Here is a 26,112-nt window from a genome sequence, read left to right as displayed (position 1 = left end):
ATATGTTCTTGTTTTAAGGAAGCCTTGGAACCAGTTGTACACTTTACCTGAGATTCCTATTGCGTCTAGAATCTGGAGAAGTATGGTATGGTCCACTAGATCGAAAGCCGCTGAGAGATCAAGTTGGATGATTAGCAATCTGTTTCCTTGGCTGAGGTGTCTTCGAGCTATGTCTAGTAAAGATACTAGAAGAGTTTCTGTACTGTGGTTAGTTCTGAATCCAGATTGGGATGGGTGTAGGATGTTGTGGGCTTCTAGGTACATGGATAGTTGTTGTGCCACTAGACCTTCTATTATTTTGACGTATGTAGGGATAGAGGCGATTGGCCTGTAGTTTGACGAGTTATTTGTTAGACCTTTGGGGTCTTTCAGTATAGGGGTTATTATGATTTCTCCAAGGTCTGGTGGGAACTGGCCTTCCCTGAGTGTGGTTTGCAACCATAACGTGTAGCTAGCTTTGAATTTGGTGGAAGCTGTTGCTAGTAGGTATGATGGGCAGTTGTTCAGGTCGCATGAGGACTTGCAGTATTTTTTATATAGCCTGTCTAGTTCCGACCACTGGGTTGTAGGGAAGTTGGTCCAGGACCTGTCTGCTGAGATGGCTTCATCTGTTGTGGGTTTTATTAGAATCTGCATTTCATATTCGTGTATCATTCCCTCTATGTATCAGTAGTGATTATATCTCCTCTCTGTACAGTGGCAGGACTGGGCTTTGGACTCATGAGTGGAGCCTTCTCAGTGGTGAATATCCTCTCTGAAAGCATTGGGCCTGGAAATGTGGGGATATTTGGGGATCATTCCCTCTATTTTCTCACGTCAGGTAAGAGAGAATATGTCTTTCTTTTAAAAAAAGTATTTACTTTTTGGAAGTTAAGGTCTGGAATAGAGAGTTGCGCAGGGACAGAAATCCCAACCGTACCCGCCAGAATTCTGCCCATCCCCACCCATTCCCATCAGAATCTCCTCCGTCCCCACTTGTCCCCGTGAGGAATCCCCTCCGTCCCCCCATAAAAATGACCTGTCCCCATAAAAAGCAGCAATTACTTCTGACAGTTTTGATTTTAGTTTTAATTGAGTTTTACAGAAAATTCAAAACAAAGTCAGACATCCTCCAGAACAGGCATAAAACCAATACCCCTTCTCCCTCCCTCTCCCCAGGCGGGTGGGATTAGCATATCAACAAAATGCCATCCCAAAGAAGTAGATTTAAGGCAGAATTTGATGAACAGAAAGAAGATGCCCAGTGCAGCAATTCCCCCTCCACCAGGGCCGGATTTAGATGAAAAGAGGCCCTAGGCTATTCCACTTATGAGGCCCTTTCACCTCTGCGCGCGTCCCCCACCCGGGGCTGAGACCGATTCCCCTCCGGAGCCGGGAAAGGGGTGGGGGGGGGAAGAGAGGAGCAGCGGGATCCGATCCGGAGCTGGAGCACATGTGCAATTCAGATTCGTCACCCCCGGCTGAATTTTGATGAGTCGCTGGCGCAGGCGCCGTGAGGAGTGACACAGAAGCACACCTCATGCCACCAGGACTCACGATATTTCAACAGCGCATGCGCGCTCTAGGATTTTATTATTTATGATATAATCATGAAAATATAAAATAAAGCACGGAATATACATTTTAAAATATGCAAATTAAGACATAAGTTAAGAACTTACTTAGAATTCCGCGAAATGAAGATATTGTCACAAAAAAATGTTTTCAAAAGTCTATAAACACTTCACTAAAGTATTGAACCTACTGAACTCAAAAGGCGAGAATCAAATGATCGTGTGCGCAATCCTAAAATAAGAATCTTTTCTAATAACATTAACACGTGTTTCATATTATCGAAGTAACACGAATATAACCGAACGTCGGGATATCAATAGGTCTGTTCGTTTGTCTGTTCCAATCTACACCAATCTGCACTTTATTGATGCAAGAACAAACCAGAGCTTAGTAGCAAAGGCAGGTCAATATTTGCCATAGCAATCAGTGAACGTATGAACTATACTTTGGTGCAATCTGGAATATACAAACGAACAGACCCAATGAGTCGAACGCCTTGATCTTAACCAATACGTCATATGCGTAGAATTTCTCCTTATTTTCGGTTCAGTGTTTTAGTGTTCACTGTTTTTACAATAGTGTAATTTTAATTTTGCTAACAATTTGAATGTAGGCCCCTCTTGATCTTGAGGCCCTAGGCTGAAGCCTAGTTAGCCTATAGGAAAATCCGGCCCTGCCCTGCCCTCCACTCTTGTTTTTTTTAAGTTACATATTTAATGTTGGTAACTGCTGAGCTGAAGCAGTTTAATGCAGAGTAGTCTGGCTCCAAGCTGCACAGTTATGCTGCCCAGTCTCTCCCAGGCTCTTCTGCACAGCCGCAAGATTCTTGAGGGGAGAGGTCTTGCGCCAAGGCTCACTACTGGGAGAGCTCTGCACATCCACCCATCTGGAAGCACTTCTACAAGGAAGTGCTCATAATTGGCCATGAAGCTCCAGCTCTGTCTCCCTGATTGGTGGACATACAGAGCTCTCCCATGTGAGTGGCAATCGGCAACTGGTGTGCTGAAGGATCGAAGAAGCTTAGAGGGAACATTGGATCAAAGGTGGGCTGGCATTTCCGTGGGAACCCCGGAGAACCAGCGTCCATCCCCATGGGAGTGCTGTGGACCTGGGAGGATTCCCATAATCCCCGTTCTTGTGCAGACCTCTAGTCTGGAACTGTTGCCGGAAGATGTTTTCAAATCAATTAATGCAGCTAACTTTTTGAAAGTTTGGACAAATTCCTGGAGGTAAAGTCCATAAAAAGCTATTAAGGAAGACCTGAAAAGAGAATACTGGGCTTAATGGACCTTTTGATTTGACCCAGTATATCACTCCTTTTGGGCCTTAGATTCAAAGGATTTCTGTTCCTAACATTGAGAATTATGCCCCTAAATTGGCCTTTTTGAAAATTTATTAAGGGCGAGTGATTAAATTTATGCTCAAAATATCACTAAACTGCTGAATTTATTAGACTAAAGAGTGAATGGGACAGGGGAGCACTTAGGGTGGAGAATAAGTTAGGAGCTTAGCACTGATTTTCTGTTCCAGGCACTAAGGAGTACACGCTAAATGCTAAGAGGCCAATTTTACACCTATGAGTTCATAGCATTTAGATGGGTTTTTTTTATTTTTAAAATCTTTATTCATTTCATATCTTAAAGTCAAGTACAGTAAATGATGTTTAACAATTTAACATTTAAAAACACTTGAATTCTTACATTTGATTGTATCATTCTAAAATATTGTACCCCCCCCCCCCTCATTAACTAAATATTTGTTTAAATAACTTATTTTTGTAATCTAAAATGGCCACTGGGGAAAAAAAAAATCTGTTAACAGAATAGATGGTATAGAACTGAACAACTCTTTTGAACATATGAATATTCTAAAAAGCTGTAACTTATCTGCTGATGTTTGGAGCATTTATATGTTAATTAGAACATAAAAATAGTCATCCTGGGTTAGACCAACTGTCTCCTGTTTCCACCACGGCCAATCCAGGTCATAGCAGAACACCATGCCACCAATCCCAGGGCAAGCAATAGCTTCCCACTATCTATGTCTGTCTCAATAGCAGACTATGAACTTTTCCTCCAGGAACTTCTCAACTTTTTTTTAAGCCCAGCTACGTTGATCCTCCAGCAATATGTTCCAAAGTTTAACTATTCTTTGAGTGAAAAAAATATTTCCTCCTATTCGTTTTAAAAGTATTTCCCTGTAACTTCATTGAGTGACCCCTAGTCGATCCACTTGTACTCATTCTATACCAGTCAAGATTTTGTAGACTTCAATCCTATCTCCCCTCAGCCATCTCTTTTCCATGCTGAAGAGCCCTAACCTTTTTAGTCCTTCCTCATATGAGAGGAGTTCAGTTGTTTCTCTTTGAACCTTTTCTAATTCTGCAATATATTTGAGATACGGCAACCAAAACTGAACCAATACTCAAGGTTAAGGTCACATGGCCCATCCAGTCTGCCCATCCGCATCATCCACTATCTCCTCCTCTCCCGATTGGCTAAGGCTCTTTAGATCCGGTTTTCAAATATCCAGACTTTGAACAACTTCCAAAATCTACTACTAGTAATTGTTTCAATTGCACCATTTGACATATACAGTGCTGTGCACATTATATGCAGGTTCTTTCTCTGGCCTGGTGGGCTCACAATCTTAGCTTTTGGACCTGGGACAATGAGGGTCAAGCAACTTGCCCATGGCCATAGGAGGTGCAGGAGGATTCGAACGCCTGCTGCTCTATCGATTAGGTTACTCCACCAGGGAGCGAATTCCACAAAGGCTGAGGAGCCACATTCTCCACTTCTCATTAAGGGGAATGAAACTTTCTATAGCTACCATCAAAATGGTGTAAGAGTGAATCTCTTCATAAAGACAGTTAATCAAGAAATACTATTTATCCAGGTTCTTATTTTGTTGTCCAGAGTCAGAAGGACCCAGTTGCCCGGTTCTCAGGCCACTGCAGTAACCAATTAATTGGTCACCGTTTGAGCAGAAAGTTCAGTCCAAAATTCTTCTGCTTATCCCTAAGTCTCTTCACACCAGAGTACCTGATTATTTGGCTATAAGTTCCAGTTCGATCCTGGTTAATTCTCCCCAGACCTTCCCAGGAAGAGTTTATTTTTAGCCACATTGTTGTAGAATAACTTTCCACTCTCACTTTGTTTAGAATCATCTTTTCAGAAATTTAGGGTTGATTAAAAACCTATCACTTCACTTTGGCATTTTCAGGGTCTGGGTCGGGTCAGTCTGTTATATGATATGTTTGTTCCACTATTGATAAGAACCAACAGACTATGGCAAATTGTCATGGAAGTTTGTACTGAATGGTTGGGGTTTTTTAAAAAACTTTTCTATCATTTTAATGGAGTTATTTCTCTGGACATTGATTTTTATTGTACATCACCTTGATTTACATGATTACAAATGTGCTTATATGAACATCAGAGCCATAGGCCCTAAAACAGAACGCATAAAAAACTGGATAGAAGAAGATAACCTAGACTGCCTTTTCCTCACAGAGACCTTAGAATAACTGAAGTCTGCCCAAAGAGCCACAAAATAACATTAGTATGCAGAGAAAATAAAAGAAGAGGAGGAATTGCCATTATAGCCAGAAACACCGTAAACCTAAAAATACAAGACAAAACAACCGACCAATACATGGATTTACTAGCCTGTCAACTTTCAAGCACATCACTTAAAGGAACGCTAACATGCATTCTATGCTACATAACCCCAAGTAACTGGAACACAGCTAAATTGAAGAATTTATTTATCGAAACTCTCTAACGACAACCTACAACCTACTTCTAGGAGACCTCAAAAACCAATCCTGCAAAAATGTAGAAACCTTACTAGCATATCTCGAAGCCTTAACATATAAAATCTTAGATCCTCAAACCACACACGAAAAAGGACACCAACTAGACCGCAGCCTACATGTCCCAACAGACCACACAACCAGAGATCCAAACGGAAAATGGAACCGTTCCCTTTGGTCTGATCACTACACATACTCCTTCGAAATCAATTCAACCAGTAACAAAAACATTCCAACTACTCAAAAGACAACCTACAACTCACGCTAACATATAGATCCCACCACTTTCTGGACAAAAACAGACACCATAATCCAATACTGCACATCCAAAGACTTCATCTCAAAATGGAACCATCTAAGTACTGCTACCCGGACGAACTAGCCCCAGAAAAACCCAAAATCAAAATCCACAGAAAATCTGACAAGTGGTTCGACAACGAACTACTCCAACTCAAAAGACAATGCAGACAACTAGAAAGAAAATGGAGAAAAAGCAGCCAAGAATCCACAAAAACAGCATGGATAGTAACAAAGCGAAATTATAAACAAAAACTGAAAGAAAAAAGAAAGACACACTATTCAAAACAAATAGGAGAAGGATCCCAAGACACAAAAAAGCTATTCCAGCTACTAAAAGTTCTCATAAACACCACACCTTACATAGCCAACAGCAACTTCCCCCTCCTTCAGCCACCCTCTTAGCCACATACTTCAAGAACAAGATTGCAAATATCAGAGCCTCATTCAACGGAACCCCCACACACATAGAGACATCATTTCCCCCTACAGAAAAAGAACCAGTTGCAGCAGATAGAACCTGGTCCCATTTCTCACCCATACAATGGTCAGACTTCAACAATCTTTATAATAAATACAGCCATGCAGCCTGCGACCTTAACCACTGCCCCCCATACCTACTGAAAACCTCAAATACATTATTCCGCTCCCTGCTACTACAATGGATATACTCTTCACTACTAGAGGGTCATTTCCCACAATAACTCAGTGAAATCATCATAACTCCGATATTAAAAGACCCCAAAGGAGCAACGGAGCAACCACCCAACTACAGACCCATAGCCTCAATCCCACTGTACGTCAAACTGATGGAAGGTCTCATAGCCAAAACTTTAGCCTCATACCTAGATAATCACAACATACTCCACCCCACACAGTCGGGCTTCAGAGCCAACTACAGCACGGAGACCCTACTAGGAACACTAATGGACACTGCAAGACAATACCTCTGTACAGGCAAGAAAATCCTGCTCATACAACTAGACCTCTCTGTAGCCTTCGACCTGGTAGATCATGACATTCTTCTACAAATTCTAGACTCCATAGGAATCTCAGGCAAAGTACTTGCATGGTTCAAAGGCTTCTTACAATACAGAACATACAGGGTTAAAACAATGCAAGAAAAATCAGAACCATGGTCCAACCCCTGCGGAGTTCCCCAAGGATCACTCCTATCATCCACACTATTCAACATATACATAGCCTCCCTCAGCTCCTACTTAGACAAACATGGCATAACTTCATACAACTATGCAGATGACATCACTATTCTCCTTCACTTCGACCACCCAGAACCCACCATGACAAGCACAATACACAGAACACTCGAAAGGGTAGCAACATGGATGACAGAGCACAAATTAAAACTTAACCCTGACAAAACAAACTTCATCCTCCTAGAAAACAACAAAACTCCAACCTTAACAAATCTAGTAATAAACTCGATCTCATACCCAATTCAACCCACACTAAAACTTCTGGGCGTAATAATTGACAGAGGCTGTACCATGCAACCACAAATCAACAAAGTAATAAAAGCATTGTTCATGACCATGAGAAATCTAAGACAAATCCGAAAATTCTTCGACAGGAAACAATTCCTAATTTTGGTACAATCTCTTATCCTTGGACTAATAGACTACTGCAACATACTATACCTCCCATGTACAGCGACCATGATAAAACAATTACAAACAATACAAAATACAGCCCTGAGACTCGTCTACTCACTAAAACAATATGACCATCACAGAGGCTTACCATGACTCTCACTGGCTTCCAATACAAGCTACAGTACACTTCAAATTCTACTGCCTACTTTTCAAGGCTATTAACGGAGAAAGTCCAACCTACTGGAATAACCAACTAACTCAATCCTCTTCAACCAGGCACAGGAGAACCCACTCACTATTCACACACCCATCATCAAAAAATGTCAAACAAAAAAACTATATGATAACCTAATAGCCTCCAAAGAAGCTAAACTGGACAGACAAATCACCATTCTGTTATCATCAACCACAGACTACAAAACCTTCAACAAAGATATTAAAACCATACTCTTCATAAAATACATAAAACCTATCTAGCACGACCAGTCCCTACTCAATCCCCTCCAACCCTCTATATAACCTTAATACACCCTAATGTGCTTCTAACTACCCAACAAAGTCTAAAATGCTTCTAATTTACCCAACACTTATTACCTAAGATCTCGACAACTCTGGTACTTCTTAAGTAAATATTGGTATATCGCTTATGCTATTCCTTCAAACTTTTAATGTAATTCATGATAACTTTGATGTAATCTGCCTTGAACCACAAGGCATTGGCGGAATAGAAATCACTAATGTAATGTAATGATTAAAAAAGGCTATATGGAGAAAGAGTTCAACCATTTTTTAAAGTGTTTTTTTGAATTTCGGGATCAGAGTAAGCGATGAGTCTAGCAGAATCTTTGGGATTCCTGACCTGTGATTTTAGGAGAAGTTTAAACTTCCCAAATGAGATTTTGGAGTCAAATATTTGTCCGCTTCTATTAGGGACCCACAGAGCCTCTGTTTTGCTTGAATTCAGGCAGATGATTGTTTTGTTTTCACTCATTCCTGAGCTGCTGTTTAGACGGGTAGTCAATTTACTCAAAGGGCTGAACTTTGGAGTTTGATGCCAGAGAAGGAAATGATGACTTTGCAAAAGAAACCAAAAGCCTGTCTTTTTAAACAATTAGTGTAGTGTTGCATCAGAGTCATTTATGGAGCGTTTTGAAGACGGAATCTTACTAGAATTTAGAAAATGTAAATAATGATTTGAGTTAAATGGAAAGGAGGTTTGGGTTCTTATTGGCAATATCATTCAGTATCATATCACTTAAAGATTTTACTAACCCCATCCTTTACAAAGCCTCACTAGCGTTTTTAGCGTCGGCTGCCATGGTAACAGCTCTGAGCATCCGAACTGTTACTGTCATGGCTGGCGCTAAAAATGCCAGCACAGCTTTATAAAGGAGGGGGTAAGTTAATTGATAGACAGCTAAACAATTTCTTATTCAAAATTGTGAAAACTGAACACTCCAAAAACCTACATTTTTTTCATGGAGGTCATCTATACACCAAAATTCACATTTGATGCCAAACATCTCCCAACATGAGATGCTCAACCCAAAAGAGGTGCACATTCCCCTATGGGTAAAAGAAAGACGTAGAAAATAAACAGTATTTACCAGTTAGTACTGATAAACTGTGCAATAATTCTCCAAAGCTCCTAATTCTTAATCTTCTTGACTACCGTTCTGAAATCCCTCCCAAATTCCAAAATGCGAAATATGACTGGCTCCAAGGACTGGAGATGAATACTTACATTCCACCAATATAATTGTTCAATATATTTTTCAATCACAATGTCCAGGGGTTCTGAGTTGAGGACATGATCTCTCCATTCCTTGTTTTGAACCTGATGCCTAGAAGTGAGTTATAAGAACATAAGAACATGAGAAATGCCTCCGCTGGGTCAGACCTGAGGTCCATCCTGCCCAGCAGTCCGCTCACGTGGCGGCCCAACAGGTCCAGGACCTATATAGTAATCCTCTATCTATACCCCTCTATCCCCTTTTCCAGTAGGAAATTGTCCAATCCTTTCTTAAACCCTAGTACCGTTCGCTGCCCTATAACGTCCTCTGGAAGCGCATCCCAAGTGTCCACCACACGTTGGGTAAAGAAGAACTTCCTAGCATTCATTTTGAATCAGTCCCCTTTCAACTTTTCAGAATGCCCTCTTGTTTTTTTATTTACTGAAAGTTTGAAGAATCTGTCCCTCTCCACTCTCTCTATGCCCTTCATGATCTTGTAAGTCTCTATCATATCCCCTCTAAGTCTCCTCTTCTCCAGGGAAAAGAGACCCAGTTTCTCCAATCTCTCAGCGTATGAAAGGCTTTCCATCCCCTTAATCAGTCGTATCGCTCTCCTCTGAACTCTCTCGAGTAACACCATATCCTTCTTAAGGTACGGTGACCAATACTGGACGCAGTACTCAAGATGTGGACGCACCATTGCCCGGTACAGCGGCAGGATAACTTCTTTCGTTCTGGTTGTAATACCCTTCTTGATTATACCTAGCATTCTATTCGCTCTCTTAGCGGCCGCTGCGCACTGTGCCGTCGGCTTCATTGTCATGTCCACCATTACCCCCAAGTCCCTTTCTTGGGTACTCTCATTCAATAACATCCCTCCCATCGTATAGCTGTGCCTAGGGTTTCTGATTCCCACATGCAATACTTTACACTTTTCAACATTGAACTTCATCTGCCATCTCTCTGCCCATTCCCCTAATTTGTCCAAGTCCCTTTGCAATTTTTTGCAGTCCTCCTTTGTCCAAGCTCCACTAAATAGTTTGGTGTCGTCCGCAAATTTTATTATCTCACTCTTCGTTCCTGTTTCTAGATCATTTATGAATATATTAAATAGCAGCGGCCCCAGCACTGAGCCCTGCGGAACACCCTCGTGACCCTCCTCCAGTCCGAGTAGTGGCCCTTCACCCCTACCCGCTAACCAATTTCTGATCCATCTATGCACGTCTCCGTCCACCCCATGGTTCTTCAGTTTCCGGAGTAGACGTTCATGAGGCATCTTGTCAAAGGCTTTCTGGAAATCTAGATATAAATACTTCTAGAAACATATCTGTTCTCGAAATATTTAGGTAGCTGATTTATAAGAATATTATCATGCATGACATGGTTATAACATATCAATTCTTTTTACTTAATTGTATTCTTCTTTTTACTGATTGTAAACCACATAGAACTTTACGGCTTTGCAGTATATAAATTGTTATCATTATTATTATTCTGTGTACAGTATTATTTTTAACATGCAACCAACCATTTTAATGCACTCATCTCCCAGCATGTCTGTTTTCAATTATTTAACTTTCAATTATTACATTTCAGCCAGTGTGCAGTGGCATCTACCAGTTCCCTTCAGTCACAAAAGATAGACATGGGAGAACTCACCACATAGCATCCACACAGATACATATTTAAGTTAAGGCTGATTCAAACATGAATTTCTAGAACATGATCAGAAAATGTTGTTTCTCATAATCTCAAGGTGGATTCACTTGCTCTATTATCTGTCTCTTCTTCCTCACCTGACCAATCCACCTCTGCAGCTTTCATGACGATGGTGCTCACTCTACTTCACACTTTCTGGGGAATCATTTTCTTCCATGGCTGTGAAACACGAGCATGGTGGGAGATTCTTGCAGTCATTGCCACTCATCTCCTTATCTCAGGACTGGTAAGTATGAACAGACAGCCCTCAACCTCCTTCCCTTTGGCCTCAGAGAGCTCTCAGCTATCCCTCATCCTGTCTCTCTCTCTCTCGGCATTCAGACAGCCCTCAACCTCCTTCCCTTTGGCCTCAGAGAGCTCTCAGCTATCCCTCATCCTCTCTCTCTCTTGGCATTCAGACAGCCCTCAGCCTTCTTCCCTTTGGCTTCAGGGAGCTCTCAGCTATCCCTCATCCTGTCTCTCTCTCTCGGCATTCAGACAGCCCTCAACCTCCTTCCCTTTGGCCTCAGAGAGCTCTCAGCTAGCCTTCATCCTCTCTCTCTCTCTCTTGGCATTCAGACAGCCCTCAACCTCCTTCCCTTTGGCCTCAAAGAGCTCTCAGCTATCCCTCATTCTCTCTCTCTCTTGGCATTCAGACAGCCCTCACCCTTTTTCCCTTTGGCCTCAGAGAGCTCTCAGCTATCCCTCATCCTTTCTCTTTCTTGGCATTCAGACAATCCTCAGCCTCCTCCTGTTTGACCTTACAGAGCTCTCAACTATCCCTCATCCTCTCTCACTCTCTCTCTCTCTCTTGGCATTCAGACACCCCTCAGCCTCCTTCTCTTTGTACTCAGAGAGCTCTCAGCTATCCCTCATCCTCTCTCTCTCTCTCTCTCTCTTGGCATTCAGACAGCCCTCAGCCTTCTTCCCTTTGGCCTCAGGGAGCTCTCAGCTATCCCTCATCCTGTCTCTCTCTCTCTCGGCATTCAGACAGCCCTCAACCTCCTTCCCTTTGGCCTCAGAGAGCTCTCAGCTAGCAATCAGACAATCCTCAGCCTCCTCCTGTTTGACCTCACAGAGCTCTCAGCTATCCCTCATCCTCTCTCACTCTCTCTCTCTCTTTCTCTCTTGGCATTCAGACACCCCTCAGCCTCCTTCTCTTTGTACTCAGAGAGCTCTCAGCTATCCCTCATCCTCTCTCTCTCTCTTGGCATTCAGACAGCCCTCACCTTTCTTCCCTTTGTCCTCAGAGAGCTCTCAGCTATCCCTCATCCTCTCTCTCTCTTGGCATTCAGACAGCCCCAGCCTTCTTCCCTTTGGCTTCAGGGAGCTCTCAGCTATCCCTCATCCTGTCTCTCTCTCTCGGCATTCAGACAGCCCTCAACCTCCTTCCCTTTGGCCTCAGAGAGCTCTCAGCTAGCCTTCATCCTCTCTCTCTCTCTTGGCATTCAGACAGCCCTCAACCTCCTTCCCTTTGGCCTCAAAGAGCTCTCAGCTATCCCTCATTCTCTCTCTCTCTTGGCATTCAGACAGCCCTCACCCTTTTTCCCTTTGGCCTCAGAGAGCTCTCAGCTATCCCTCATCCTTTCTCTTTCTTGGCATTCAGACAATCCTCAGCCTCCTCCTGTTTGACCTTACAGAGCTCTCAACTATCCCTCATCCTCTCTCACTCTCTCTCTCTCTCTTGGCATTCAGACACCCCTCAGCCTCCTTCTCTTTGTACTCAGAGAGCTCTCAGCTATCCCTCATCCTCTCTCTCTCTCTCTCTCTCTCTCTTGGCATTCAGACAGCCCTCAGCCTTCTTCCCTTTGGCCTCAGGGAGCTCTCAGCTATCCCTCATCCTGTCTCTCTCTCTCTCGGCATTCAGACAGCCCTCAACCTCCTTCCCTTTGGCCTCAGAGAGCTCTCAGCTAGCAATCAGACAATCCTCAGCCTCCTCCTGTTTGACCTCACAGAGCTCTCAGCTATCCCTCATCCTCTCTCACTCTCTCTCTCTCTTTCTCTCTTGGCATTCAGACACCCCTCAGCCTCCTTCTCTTTGTACTCAGAGAGCTCTCAGCTATCCCTCATCCTCTCTCTCTCTCTTGGCATTCAGACAGCCCTCACCTTTCTTCCCTTTGTCCTCAGAGAGCTCTCAGCTATCCCTCATCCTCTCTCTCTCTTGGCATTCAGACAGCCCCAGCCTTCTTCCCTTTGGCTTCAGGGAGCTCTCAGCTATCCCTCATCCTGTCTCTCTCTCTCGGCATTCAGACAGCCCTCAACCTCCTTCCCTTTGGCCTCAGAGAGCTCTCAGCTAGCCTTCATCCTCTCTCTCTCTCTTGGCATTCAGACAGCCCTCAACCTCCTTCCCTTTGGCCTCAAAGAGCTCTCAGCTATCCCTCATTCTCTCTCTCTCTTGGCATTCAGACAGCCCTCACCATTTTTCCCTTTGGCCTCAGAGAGCTCTCAGCTATCCCTCATCCTTTCTCTTTCTTGGCATTCAGACAATCCTCAGCCTCCTCCTGTTTGACCTTACAGAGCTCTCAACTATCCCTCATCCTCTCTCACTCTCTCTCTCTCTCTTGGCATTCAGACACCCCTCAGCCTCCTTCTCTTTGTACTCAGAGAGCTCTCAGCTATCCCTCATCCTCTCTCTCTCTCTCTCTCTCTCTCTCTCTTGGCATTCAGACAGCCCTCAGCCTTCTTCCCTTTGGCCTCAGGGAGCTCTCAGCTATCCCTCATCCTGTCTCTCTCTCTCTCGGCATTCAGACAGCCCTCAACCTCCTTCCCTTTGGCCTCAGAGAGCTCTCAGCTAGCAATCAGACAATCCTCAGCCTCCTCCTGTTTGACCTCACAGAGCTCTCAGCTATCCCTCATCCTCTCTCACTCTCTCTCTCTTGGCATTCAGACACCCCTCAGCCTCCTTCTCTTTGTACTCAGAGAGCTCTCAGCTATCCCTCATCCTCTCTCTCTCTCTTGGCATTCAGACAGCCCTCACCTTTCTTCCCTTTGTCCTCAGAGAGCTCTCAGCTATCCCTCATCCTTGCTCTCTTATGGCATTCAGACAGCCCTCAGCCTCCTTCTCTTTGGCCTCAGAGAGCTCTCAGCTATCCCTCATCCTCTCTATCTCTTTTGGCATTCAGACTGCCCTTAGCCTTCTTCCCTTTGACCTCAGAAAGCTCTAAGCTATCCCTCATCCTCTCTCTCTCTCTCTGCATTCAGACAGCCCTCAGCCTCCTCTTTGGCCTCAGAGAGCTCTCAGCTATCCCTCATCCTCTCTGTCTCTCTTGGCATTCAGACAGTCCTCAGCCTCCTTCCCTTTGGCCTCAGAGAGCTCTCAGCTATCTCCCAGCCTCTCTCTCTCTCTTGGAATTCAGACAGCCCTTAGCCTCCTTCTCTTTGGCCTCAGAGAGCTCTCAGCTATCCTTCATCTTCTTTCTCTCTCTTGGCATTCAGACAGCCCTTAGCCTCCTTCCCTTTGGCCTCAGAGAGCTCTCAGCTATCTCCCAGCCTCTCTCTCTCTCTTGGAATTCAGACAGCCCTTAGCCTCCTTCTCTATGGCCTCAGAGAGCTCTCAGTTATCCCTGATCCTCTCTCTCTTGGCATTCAGACAGCCCTCAGCCACTGACCCAGCTGGATGAATGGTTTGACAGCATTTCATAGAGCCAAGGAGGCTGCTGTTGGCTGGCTGACTACACATAAGACTGTTTGCACATGATGATTATAATAATAAAAAAAAATAATGACCTCGTGGTTGCTTCTCCTCCTCTCTATACACCTGAAGATCTCTTCACTGAGAGATCTTGGCCATGCCTCCTACTCTCTAAGGCTTCAACCATGTCTTCTTTCTACACAGTGAACGTCCTGAGGGCTGTCTTTTCTTTTCTCCACACAATGAAAACCCTCAGCCAATTCTCCTGTTTGTAGATTGCGCCAGTCCCTGGCCACCCCTTCTCTTCTCACAAAGCCATCAGCCATTTTTCTGTCTCTCTTAGAGAGCGCTCAACTCATCCTCTTCTCATTAGATACCAGAGCTTTTAACTCTCTCTCCTCTTTTCCTTCTTTCTATAGACAAAGTTTGGGCACTGAATACTCCCAACTGTTTGTGCTCCTTTCCTCCTTTTTAGGATGGATTGCTCTTGGTTGTAATTTCATTTCTTCTCCTCTTTCCAGACACTTTTAAATCCCAGGTACATTGCTAGCCTGGTTCCTGCCTACATTCTAATGGTGGTCATTGCAACCTGGAGCTATTTTCTCTCTGGTGGATCTCGGCAGAACCTCCGCCGTTTCCTAATCTGTGAGTTATACTTTCTTTTTACCAGTCCTCCTAAAGGTAATATTCAGGTCCTATTGATACCTAAGGACAAACTCCGGAGTTTCAAAGAGATTGCTCTTATTGTTCATTGCTGCTATTTTATCAGGCTAAGTGTGTGTTTTGCGGTTCTATTTGAAACCTTATCCACCTGGGACCCCTGATGAAGGCGGATTAACCGAAACACGGACCATGTCAGGTCCTCTGGTTTGGTACAAGGTGGTAACATTAACTGCATTCATGTCTTTGGTGTAATAAATTTAGCCTGCATCGTTGTACATTCTTCTGCAGTTCTCTTTTGTTTTGGATTGACTTTCTTTTACTGCAGATTGTGTTGGATCTCTTCCCTTTGTTGTTCGGAGTCCATCCAGTCTGTCACACATTATTAATTCATGATTAAATGTTTTTCTTTAACATTTCTGGGACACAGACTGTAGAAATCCTTAGTTTCCAACTACAGATGTTGCTGTTGGAGCTCACGCCCAGTCATTTGCGGGACTCAGACAGTAAAAGTCAGCCCGACCCTGTCCTCATGTTCCAAATTACTGGAGTTTCTGTCAAAGCCCTCCCCAGACCATATTAAAAGGAGTGTGTGGTGCAGTGGTTAGAGCTACAGTCTCGGCACCCTGAGATTGTGGGTTCAAATCCTGTACTGCTCCTTGTGACCCTGGACAAGTCACTTAATCCCCATTGCTCCAGGTACATTAGATCAGTGGTTCCCAACCCTGTCCTGGAGGAACACCAGGCCAATTGGGTTTTCAGGCTAGCCCTAATGAATATGCATGAAGCAAATTTGCATGCCTATCACTTCCATCATATGCAAATCTCTCTCATGCATATTCATTAGGGCTAGCCTGAAAACCCGATTGGCCTGGTGTTCCTCCAGGACAGGGTTGGGAATCACTGCATTAGATAGAGTGGGAGCCTGTCAGGACAGTTAGGGAAAAATGCTGGAGTACCTGAATAATTTGTAATCCACATAGAATTGTAGGATTTGTGGAATATAAATTATAATAATTTAAAAAAATTGCCATATGCAAGACATAGATCGTGCAAGTCTGCCCAGTAGTGGCCTTAGTTTTTCACAGCATACACATGATGTTTAAATGATTTTTATTATTCCAGCAGTAAGAAGCAAATACAAACAGTAGTACCATTCAGGAAATAACATTTCCAACAATATAATCAGTTCCCCTCCCCTCCCCAAGAATCCATGGCCAGTCCAACAGCTGAGAGTGGGAATAAAATCTTAAAGATTCAAAAGTCTACTGCGAGCACGCGGTGTGAGGTCCTGCCAGAAGTGCTCCCACACCTGACAAAATTTGTCACGGGCCAAGAGTCAAGTCTCCCACCATGCGTCTCTCCAGTGTTGCGTGCACTATCATTAGGGATCTCCATTGTGCATATGACGGGGGATCACGGGAGAGCCAGTTGGTGAGGATGGCTTTTTTTCCCATCAAAAGGGCTCTGGAGATAAATGGGTTTGGGCGAGGCTATATTATAAAATCCAAATAACGCCCTCGGTTGCAGAAGCCATCGCCTTCCCCAAAGCGATGTGGTATATAGGCCCAGATGTCTCCAAAACTGTTGGATTGCGGGGCAGGCCCAAAACATGTGACTCAAAGATGCGTGAGCCTGATTGCATTTCGGGCAAGAATACGACGCAGTCATCCCCATCCGGGCTGCACGTTCCGGTGGAATGTAAAGTCTAAGAACAATTTTCAATTGCATTTCCCAGTGAGTACAGCATACACATGAAAAGAATTTTAGGAAGTCAATATTTACACATGGAGATCCACACCACTCAGAAAGAGCAAAAGAGCCAAGTGCAGGTTCTTACAAGATGCTCGTTGTGGACTGGACTTTCCTTCTTAATACCACCTTGTTTATGAAACCAAATTAAAATTGCAGCCACATGTGTCAGTTTGTTAAATCGAAGCATCATGTACACATGGAAGGTGCAAAATCACCACTTCTGTGTACAGTTGCTGGGAGTATATTTGTGCAGTTCCCGCTTTACATTCCAGCAAATGCCTGTGGACGCCTCACTTCTGATCTCTGTGTTCTATATAAAATGTGACTTAAATGTGTATTATTTTTAGGAAGTGGTGAGGAGTTAGGCACCCTGAGGTTGGGGAATTGGATCCCAGCGCTGCTCCTTGTGATCCTGGGCAAGTCACGTAATTCTCCATTGTCCCAGGGTCAAAATAAGTACCTGTATATATAACATAGTAGATGACGGCAGGTAAAGACCCGAATGGTCCACCCAGTAACTACAAAAAGGCGGTAAACAGCTACTCTGGTATTAGCTGATGGGAATGGCCTGGTGGTGGTGCATTTCTACATTAGTATTTAGTCCTTAATTTGGTATTAAGTAGCCAGAAAAGCCATAATATATGGGATTATCAGTGATTTATGTTCTCGTTACATTGCAGGCATGAGAGAAAATCCAAGTTCCACCATTACATCCTGATTCTTCTGACAAGAGATGTCCACCCATCTCCTCTTATAAACATCTATCTAGAACATTCTGCTGCTTCTTCTGAGGCTTATCTGCAAAGCATTCCTCAATTCTTCTATAGCCTCAATGAAAACCTTCAAGCCTTCTTACAGAGTAATCCATCCAGATCACTCTCCTGGTGACTGAAGAACTTCTCCATATTTAGACCTCCATTTGAACATTTATCAAGTTTGCTGGTTAACAATTTTCTCAGGAATACTGAGGCCCACTCACAATATTATTATCATGGGATCATCCAGATCATTTTTACAGTTGTTCTTGAAGAGACATTCTGAATATTGGTTTAGTTAAAATACATGCTTTACAGATATCTCTGATGTTTATAAAAAAGTTAAAAAAAAAGCCAAAGAGAAACAAATGAGGCATTGGAAACGGGTATTTTATGGCCTTTATATTCTACATTTCTATTGCTGTCTCTAGATATCTATGCAACTCACTTCTTTGCTTCTCCACCCTATGACAACCCTCCAGATCCATCTTCTAGGACATCTTACGATTATGTTCATCTGGAACATTCCTCTTCAGTTAGACATCCGTTTGAAACATTCCTGAAATATTTCTTGCTGACACTTTCATCTGGGACTTTCTTCTCATCCATCTCTCAGAGACATTCATCCAAAATCATCCTTTCATTCTTCTCTTTTAAACATCCATCCAAGATGTCACTGAATCATCCCATCTGGAACTTTTCACAAATTCTCTTCCTTTTAGAAAACTACATTGATCAGGCATTTTCTTTTAAACGTTCATCACCACTGTTAGCATCTAGAACATTCCACATTCTTTCACTCTTAGTTCTCCAGTTAAATTATTGTTTTCATTTTCCTTATTGAAAGCAATTCTTCTAATTCTCAATTCTGATATCCAAAGCATTATTTCATATTTTTCTTAGAATTATCAATGGAGAACTTTACATTGATTCTTTTCATAAAAACCTTTTCTCTATCTTCTGTCTTAAAAATCTGAACTATTTTCCTAATCTCCTTAACATTCTAGCAGTTCCCCTCAGAACATTCACTGAAGCTTCCTCAGTAAAACACTTCGAACCTTTACTGAAACTTCCTTACTGAGAGATCAATTCTGATTTCTACCTTCACCTATTCCAGGGGTGTCCAATGTCGGTCCTCGAGGGCCGCAATCCAGTCGGGTTTTCAGGATTTCCCCAATGAATATGCATTGAAAGCAGTGCATGCAAATAGATCTCATGCATATTCATTGGGGAAATCCTGAAAACCCGACTGGATTGCGGCCCTCGAGGACCGACATTGGACACCCCTGACCTATTCAGAGTCTAGTATATCGGAGTTTACATCTATTCTTAGAAATGCTAATTTTTCTATCAGTCAAGAAGTGAACAAAGTGCCTCGCTGATTTCTCAATTTCTAATTCCTGTTCTGGAAACACACTTTCATACTCCTAGGAATTCATCCAGATTTGGAGCATGTTATTAGGTTTCATTTTCTTATTTCCATGTTTATGTGTCATTGATTGTATTGGCTCACTGGTAGAGGTTGTGAGTTCAAATCCCGGTGCTGCTCTTTGTGACCCTGGGCAAGTCACTTAATCCTCCACTGCTCACCGTCTTGAAATGCCAAAGGCAGTCGACAAGTGTCTATTCCCTTTCCCTTCTTGCTCATATTTTGTCATTTTATTTTGATTATGTGTTAACAAAATTATGATTCATACCAGCTGTACACTGCCTTGGGTGAATCTCTTCATAGTTAATAAATTCCAAATAAAAATGAACTAACTATGCAGGAAAACAGAACAGAATAGGAGAAAACTGTTTTCTGCTTTTAGAGCAGTGCAATGTAGATGCAATACATTGCGATATCTTTTTGGTTGATATTATTTTATGGATGGGATTTAGAATTCTGTACTGGGGAAGTGAGAGAATGCATTATCTTTTGTTGGTAATAATGACGGTTTTATACACGGTCAAGTCACATTATTATGACCACCTGCTAATATCCAGAATAACTGCCACTGGCAGTGCACACAAAAGCCAAACGTCATGGGAGTGACTTAGTAAGATGCTGGGTGGTTGCTAGAGGTATCTGGAGCCATGCAAACTGCGGTGCGTCTGACAGTTGCTGATGGGTGCATGGTGGTGGATCCAATCATTGAACATGTCGATCGAGGTGGTCTCAAATGTGCTTGACTAGGTTAAGGTCTGAGGAATTTGGAGGCCAAGAAAGTAGCTGGAAGTCTTGGCTGTGCTCTGTAAACCACTCACGAACAAATCTGGTGGTATGACCTGTTGCATTGTACTGTTGAAAGATCCCATCGGCCATAGGGAGGACCGTCAACATGTACTGGTGTACATGATCGGCAGGAATGGAAAGATACCCATATCGGTTGAGAATGCCTTCCAAAGGTATCAAGGAACTCAGACCATACTAAGAAAACATTCACCAGACCATAACGCTTCTGCTACCAGCTTGTGTACATCCAATAGTGGTTGCTGGGTGTTTGTTCTTAGTGGTTTCATGCCTACCACACCAACATCCATCTCTTTGATGGAGCTCAAAACATGACTCATAAGAGAAGGCAACCATCTGCCAGTTGATGCTAGTCCAATGTAATTACTCCTGTGCAAACTGCAGCCATTTTTTGTGATGAACCCTCATAAGCATAGGTGCAGTCACCAGCCATCTCCTCCGGAGCCCCATTCACAACAGGATTCACTGCACAGTCATTTTGGACACACATCTGGAAACCCTCTGGTTCATTTGGATGGAGAGATGCCCCACGGTAGCGTGCCGAGTGACCTGCACCAAACTGCGCATCGATGACTGGTGCTACCCCATAGTTACCACGTTGGGTCATCAAAAAGGTTCCAGTCGTCCACTCACAGTACACTGTAACTACAGCAGCCCATGAACAGTTCACAAACATCACTGTTTCAAAGATGCTGCCGCCTGTGGCCTGTTAGCTGATGATCTTGCTTTTTTCAATGTCTGATAAATCGTGCTTTTTTTTCCCCATGAATGGCATGGTTGCTATATTGGCAACTTGCTGATATCCCACCTTATATACCCACGAAGTCTATGCATGACACAACATGACGTAAGAGGTAGGTGATGGTCATAATAATGTGACTCAACCGTATAATTTTATAATTGTATTGACTTATTCTATGCTGTCTTCCACTTCATGCTCTTTTTTTGTCTCAATATTTCTCTCTAATCTCTTGGAAATGGAGTTCTTTTCTGTCTATTAATTTTGTAAACCATGCTGATGGTTAACGAAGAGTAGTATAGAAGTCTTTTAAACATTAAACATTCAATTTGCACTAGAAAAAAATGCAGATTGGAAATGCAACTTTTAATTTAATTTAAAGTATCTCAGTAAAATTTAAGGGAGGGGTTATTAAGGTGTAGTAAAAGTCAAGCTTTATGCTAATGGCCTCTTTTACAAAGCCACTCTAGCGGCCCCGAAGCCCATAGAGATTTAAAGGGCTTCAGGGCTGTTGCCACGCGGCAGCCACTAGCGCGGCTTTGTAAAAGAGGCCGTAAGTCTTATTTTATCACCAATCAACAATAACCCAGTACTGAGGGATGTTGACTCTTATGGTAACGGAACAACACTGATTGACTGATTGTGAGCCACCTTGGAAGCAGCATTATTCTGCTGAGCCAGGATTATTGGGCCTTATATGGAAACATGACCCCTAACATTAGTACTGTAAAACTGCCACTAGAGGTTGCAGGTATCATTGTGAGCTGGGAATTGCTCCTGCCTAGAGCCTACAGTAGTAGACATAGGGCTACCAGATGTCCAGGAAAACCTGGAAATGTCCTCTTTTTAGAGAACTGTTCAGGTGCCGGCCTGGATCCCTCTGAAATTACTTCTGGGTCGCAGGGCCAGGAAGTGACATCAGAGGGAACGCCAGCGTGAGCAGCAGGCTGGAGAAGCTGCTTGGCAGGCGAAAATTTAGAGCTATGGGGTAGGAAGGAGCAGGGAGAGGCAGAGACAAGGGTGTGGGAGGACTCCACCAACCTGGGTGCATCCTACCCTCCACCACCCTGGGCGCCTCCTACCCTCCAACGCCCTGGGCACCTCCTACCTTCAACCGCCCTGTGCGCGTCCTACCCTCGCTATACCACTGCCCATAGATTTAAGCTCCAGATCCAAGGAGCTAAATAAAGATGTTAAACAAGATGGGTGAGTGGGAGCCTTGAGCCACCCCAAGAATTTGATGTCCAGGCTTCTGAGATCATATTTTGTTTCTTGACTTCAAAGGATCGATTCTTTAGCATGTGTAAAACCAAGAGTCCACCACTCCACATATATTGCTGAACTTTAGTTTCAAGAGTAATAAATCGTGGTTCACCATTAGATCCACTTGCAAAAATTCCGCTGGAATCTCTAGAAGAGATCTTATTTGGGCGATTAAAGCTACTAGAGAAATCAGAGTTTTGAGTTTTTTGGATGCCTGACTGTGTAGGATCTAAAAGGGCAAAATCATCCAAGTACTTTTGCGATTGGGTAGAGACTAAAGCCCCAGAAACCTTGGCCAAAAAGGAACATTTATTTCTATACTGCAACTGTAAGCTAATGTGACCCTGATCTCACGCACACAGTCTCAGGGCACTAGCTAGATTTTTGCGTCAGGTATCCACGACTATGGCATACAAAAAGAAAGTGTTTTTTGAGCTGGGCATAGTCTGTGGCCATGCTAAATCCCAGTAAGCAGAAGGGTGCTCTTGCCTGGGCAGATTTTATTTTATTTTCAGTAATAATCAGTCAGCAGTCTTGGTGGTTAACTGTACAGGAACTCAACAAACACAGTTCATAAACTAGTAGCTTGGTATTTACAGTCCAAAATGTCCAGGTGAGCATTTTATATCCCCAAACTCTTCCCTCTCTAAGTCCCAGTCCAGAGAGGAAAAAGAAAAGGTCACAGTCCAGCTCAGTTTCCGTATAATTCACTAGAGTGTCAGTAGGATTACTAGATATCGAGGAAAACCCAGACATGTCCTCTTTTTAGAGGGATTTCCAAAATCCGTCAGTTTTTCTGGGTTTTGGAAGGTCCTGAGCTCGGGACCGCATTTGGGGGGTCTCCGCACATGCAAGGAGGAAGATGCGATGACATCACATACATACTGCTCTGACTTAGCGCTCAGTCCCTTCACCAAATGCACCAGGAGAGAAGCCTCACTCTTTGGAATGGGACACCTTTGGCATCTCTGCACTCTGGTGGTAACAACAAAGCAGATCAGCCAAAGAGAAATGTTCAGAAAACACACAACACGTAGTAAAGGGGAGGGGCGGACTGCCCCAGCCGTTGTCTTGGTAAGGGCATTGGCACCTCTCCACCCTTCAAGCCATGCTTGCACCCTCCCTTCCCACACCCAAAATAGTTATAGAACAAAAAAAGACAAGATATAATACATATTTACAATAGCCCAGATTCAGAAATAAGTTGCCTTATGTTAGGCGCTGGCAGTCGCCAAGATTGCATCAACCGGCATAGACAGGGGGTGGGTAAGCAGAGTGGGCAGACTTAATGGGCTGTAGCCCTTTTCTGCCATCATCTTCTATGTTTCTAACTTAAGTGGTTTAATTGGGTTTAAGAGCATGATAATTGGTTGCATCATTAAAACCCAATTAAACCCTTATTAAAAAAAAAAAAAAAAGCTAGCACTATATGACCTCTGGAACCTGCACCTAAGTCCCAGAAGTGGGCGTGTTTATGGGCAGCGCCAGACTTTGGCATCACTATGCACCACTGGCCAATATTCTGACAGGACCCTAGGCTTATTAAATCCTGGCCTACATATCCGGCACCTAGAGTCCCTGCAGCGCCTGTCCACGATTGACAAATGGCAGACAACCATTTTTGTAGGTGCCACTTCTAGAATCAGCCCCAATGTGTCTGGGGCGTATTTATGCAACAAAAACCATCCTATCGTGGAAGTGAAACCAAAGATTTAGATTTCTTCTTTATTGTTTATATTGTTAAAATAAAAATCAACTTTTTTTTCCAGTGTAAGCCAAAACAGGATAAAGTGAAAAAGAAATGAGTGATTTTAGCTGCCCAGAGCATAATCTTTCAAGTTAAGGGGGTTTTATTTGGTTTTTAAAGCTCCTTTTACAAAGCTTCGATGCATGTACTGCAGAAGCATCCCTACCATGGCTTTGTAAAAGAGGCTCTTAATTTTAGTGGACTTTTTGCCTTTTTTAAACACCACTAAAGCATGGACACAATGGACCACTGGTCTGACCCAGCAGCGGCAAATCTTATGTTCATTGTAGCTATTTTCAGCTTGTTTCTGTGGTTATTTTGTACTTTCAATTTGTAGCATCTTTTTAATCATTGTAAACCGCATAGAACTTCACAGTCCTGCGGTATATAAACTGTCAATATTATTATTATTGTGGGGAGCTATTTTTATGACATGCTTTGAACACTGGTAGCGGCTAGGCTTGTTTAACTGGGGAACTCTGCCATCTTATGGCTGTTACTGGGAAGGAATTGTTTCTCTCCCAGATTGTTTTATACTATTTTTACTGAGCAATCCCTGTTAATCTTCATTGATTTTTGTCCCTTTCCAAGTTTATTAAAGCTTTTTTATCCCACCCGATGGACGAACCTTCTGGGCAACTCACAGTCTAATTATAGGGTAGGAATTAGATGGACACAAGGATGTGATTATTGAAGGTAAGGAGAGCAAAGCTACAATGCAATATAGGGTCGAGGGTCCAGTAGCTAAGGGATACCATGCTGTCTTCAGGCCTCACATCTGACATGCTGAAAAATGCCTAAGAAGAAGCGTCTTTAAATTAAAAAACGTTTGAGGTCTGATTTGAACTTGAGATGTTTGAAGCTGCAGATTTTTGGGAAGGGCGTTCCACAGTTCTGGAGCTTGAATTGAGAAAGTTGAATGTCTAATATATGATCTGTAACCTGTTGCTAAAATGGTCTATAGTACCTGAAAATTGGAGGGTGGCCAATGTTACGCCAATTTTTTAAAAGGGTTCCTAGGAGATCCAGGAAATTATAGACTGGTAAACCTTTCTTCAGTGCCGGGTAAAATATTGGAAACAATTACAAAAAATAAAATTGTGGAACATGTAGACAAACATGATTTAATGAGACAGAGTCAGCATGGGTTCAGCTGAGGGAGATCTTGCTACAACAATTTGCTTGACTTCTTTGAAGGCATGAATAAACATGTAGAAACCTACAAACAGCTAAAAGCCAAATGGCCCATCCAGTCTGCCCATCCACAGCATCCACTATCTCCTCCTCTCCCTAAGAGATCCCACGTACCTCTCCCATTCTTCCTTGAATTCAGACATCACATCTACTGGGAGACTATTCCATGGTTCCACCTCAACCTATCACTTCTTAATCTCTTCTATGCCCTCTAACTTTGGAGTTTTATTTCAATTTTGGTATCATTCGCAAAGAGGCAAATCATACCAGTCAGTCCTTCAGCAATATCGCTTCCAAAAATGTTACATAGAACAGGCCCAAGAACTGAACCTTGAGGCACACCACTGGTAACGTCCTTTTCTCAGAGCGATCTCCATTGACCACTACCCTCTATCGCCTTCCAACCTGTTCCTGGCTTTCTTCTGGAGTGGGTTGTTTTTATTTTTTAGTTTCATCTCTAATTATAGTTTTAATGTCATTCCATAACTCTTTGGGCTCTCCTGTATCAAGAAAGGCAAATCTGTTGTGTAGTTTTATCCAATAGTCTGATGGAAAATTTTCAATGTCATATTTTGGGAGGTCTCTAATAATCTTCTTCTTCCAAAGCTTTTACTTTGATCTTGCATGTCAAAAGCTGAAATCCTGTATTCAGGTAGCGCTCTCCAACCATTTAAAATGCTAGCTAACCTCTTAAAGAGAAAAAAGAAAAAAATCATGTCAAAATCTCTTCATGTGAGTCTCTGTTGTAGACTTTTGAGTGAGGAAAGGTCTGAGTTGACTTTAGCCTGCTTCCTGTCAAAATGCACTCTCTCTATGTATGATGTGAATGCCTAATATCCAAACTGTTCATTAAAGCATAACATTCATATAACAGCAACCATGAGCAAAAACAGAAGAATAAACTTAACCCAGTCATTTGTTATCTTTACCATGGCACAGGTAACACCTTCCAGCACTCTGCTCTTGGCCCGACTGTCCCATTCCAGATACTCTGTAAATGCCATGGTCCCAGGTCTCACTGTTAAACATAATTTTCAGCCGGATTGGGCACATCAGACTGAAGTGAGTCTGCAGGGTCACCTGTTTTCAGCCCAAATGAGAGCAAGCTTTGTGCATAGCAGAGACTCTGCTGGAGAAATCTTGAAATATACTAAGAACTCTGGCCAGAGAGTTCGCCCTTTTCTTTACATCAGCAAGAGCTGAAGTGTTTGGATTTATTTTTAAGCTGACGATGTGGGTCATCTGTTTTGCATTAAGTTACACTTTCCACATGAATAGATCAAAGCAGGATAGTCCAAGGGCATTTCATAAACAGATTGCAGTGGTGAGGACATCTTCCATGAGTCACAAATATTGAAAAATTACAAATCAATAGGATAAACCTTATTTCAGGTGTGAGTGTAACATTTGATGTTTTCTTTTC

The 26,112-nt window shown here is 42.9% G+C and overlaps 1 protein-coding gene across 3 annotated transcripts in view; it reads left to right on the top strand.

Moving 5' to 3' along the window:
• LOC117357105 (gamma-secretase subunit Aph-1b-like) overlaps positions 1–17,866 on the top strand; it is a 28,825-nt gene extending 10,959 nt beyond the window's left edge. For all 3 annotated transcript variants that reach the window (XM_033937385.1, XM_033937375.1, XM_033937396.1), the window contains 4 exons: positions 698–820; positions 10,832–10,959; positions 14,865–14,988; positions 17,439–17,866. In XM_033937385.1, coding sequence (XP_033793276.1) covers positions 698–820; positions 10,832–10,959; positions 14,865–14,988; positions 17,439–17,476 — 413 coding nt within the window. In that variant the 3' untranslated portion in view covers positions 17,477–17,866. The remainder of the gene's footprint in view (positions 1–697; positions 821–10,831; positions 10,960–14,864; positions 14,989–17,438) is intronic.
• Positions 17,867–26,112: the final 8,246 nt, after the last annotated feature.

Source organism: Geotrypetes seraphini, chromosome 1 (genome assembly GCF_902459505.1).
Source record: "Geotrypetes seraphini chromosome 1, aGeoSer1.1, whole genome shotgun sequence".
NCBI lineage: Eukaryota > Metazoa > Chordata > Amphibia > Gymnophiona > Dermophiidae > Geotrypetes > Geotrypetes seraphini.
Note: the sequence above shows the minus strand (reverse complement) of the source record. Positions and strands in the feature narration are given on the sequence as shown.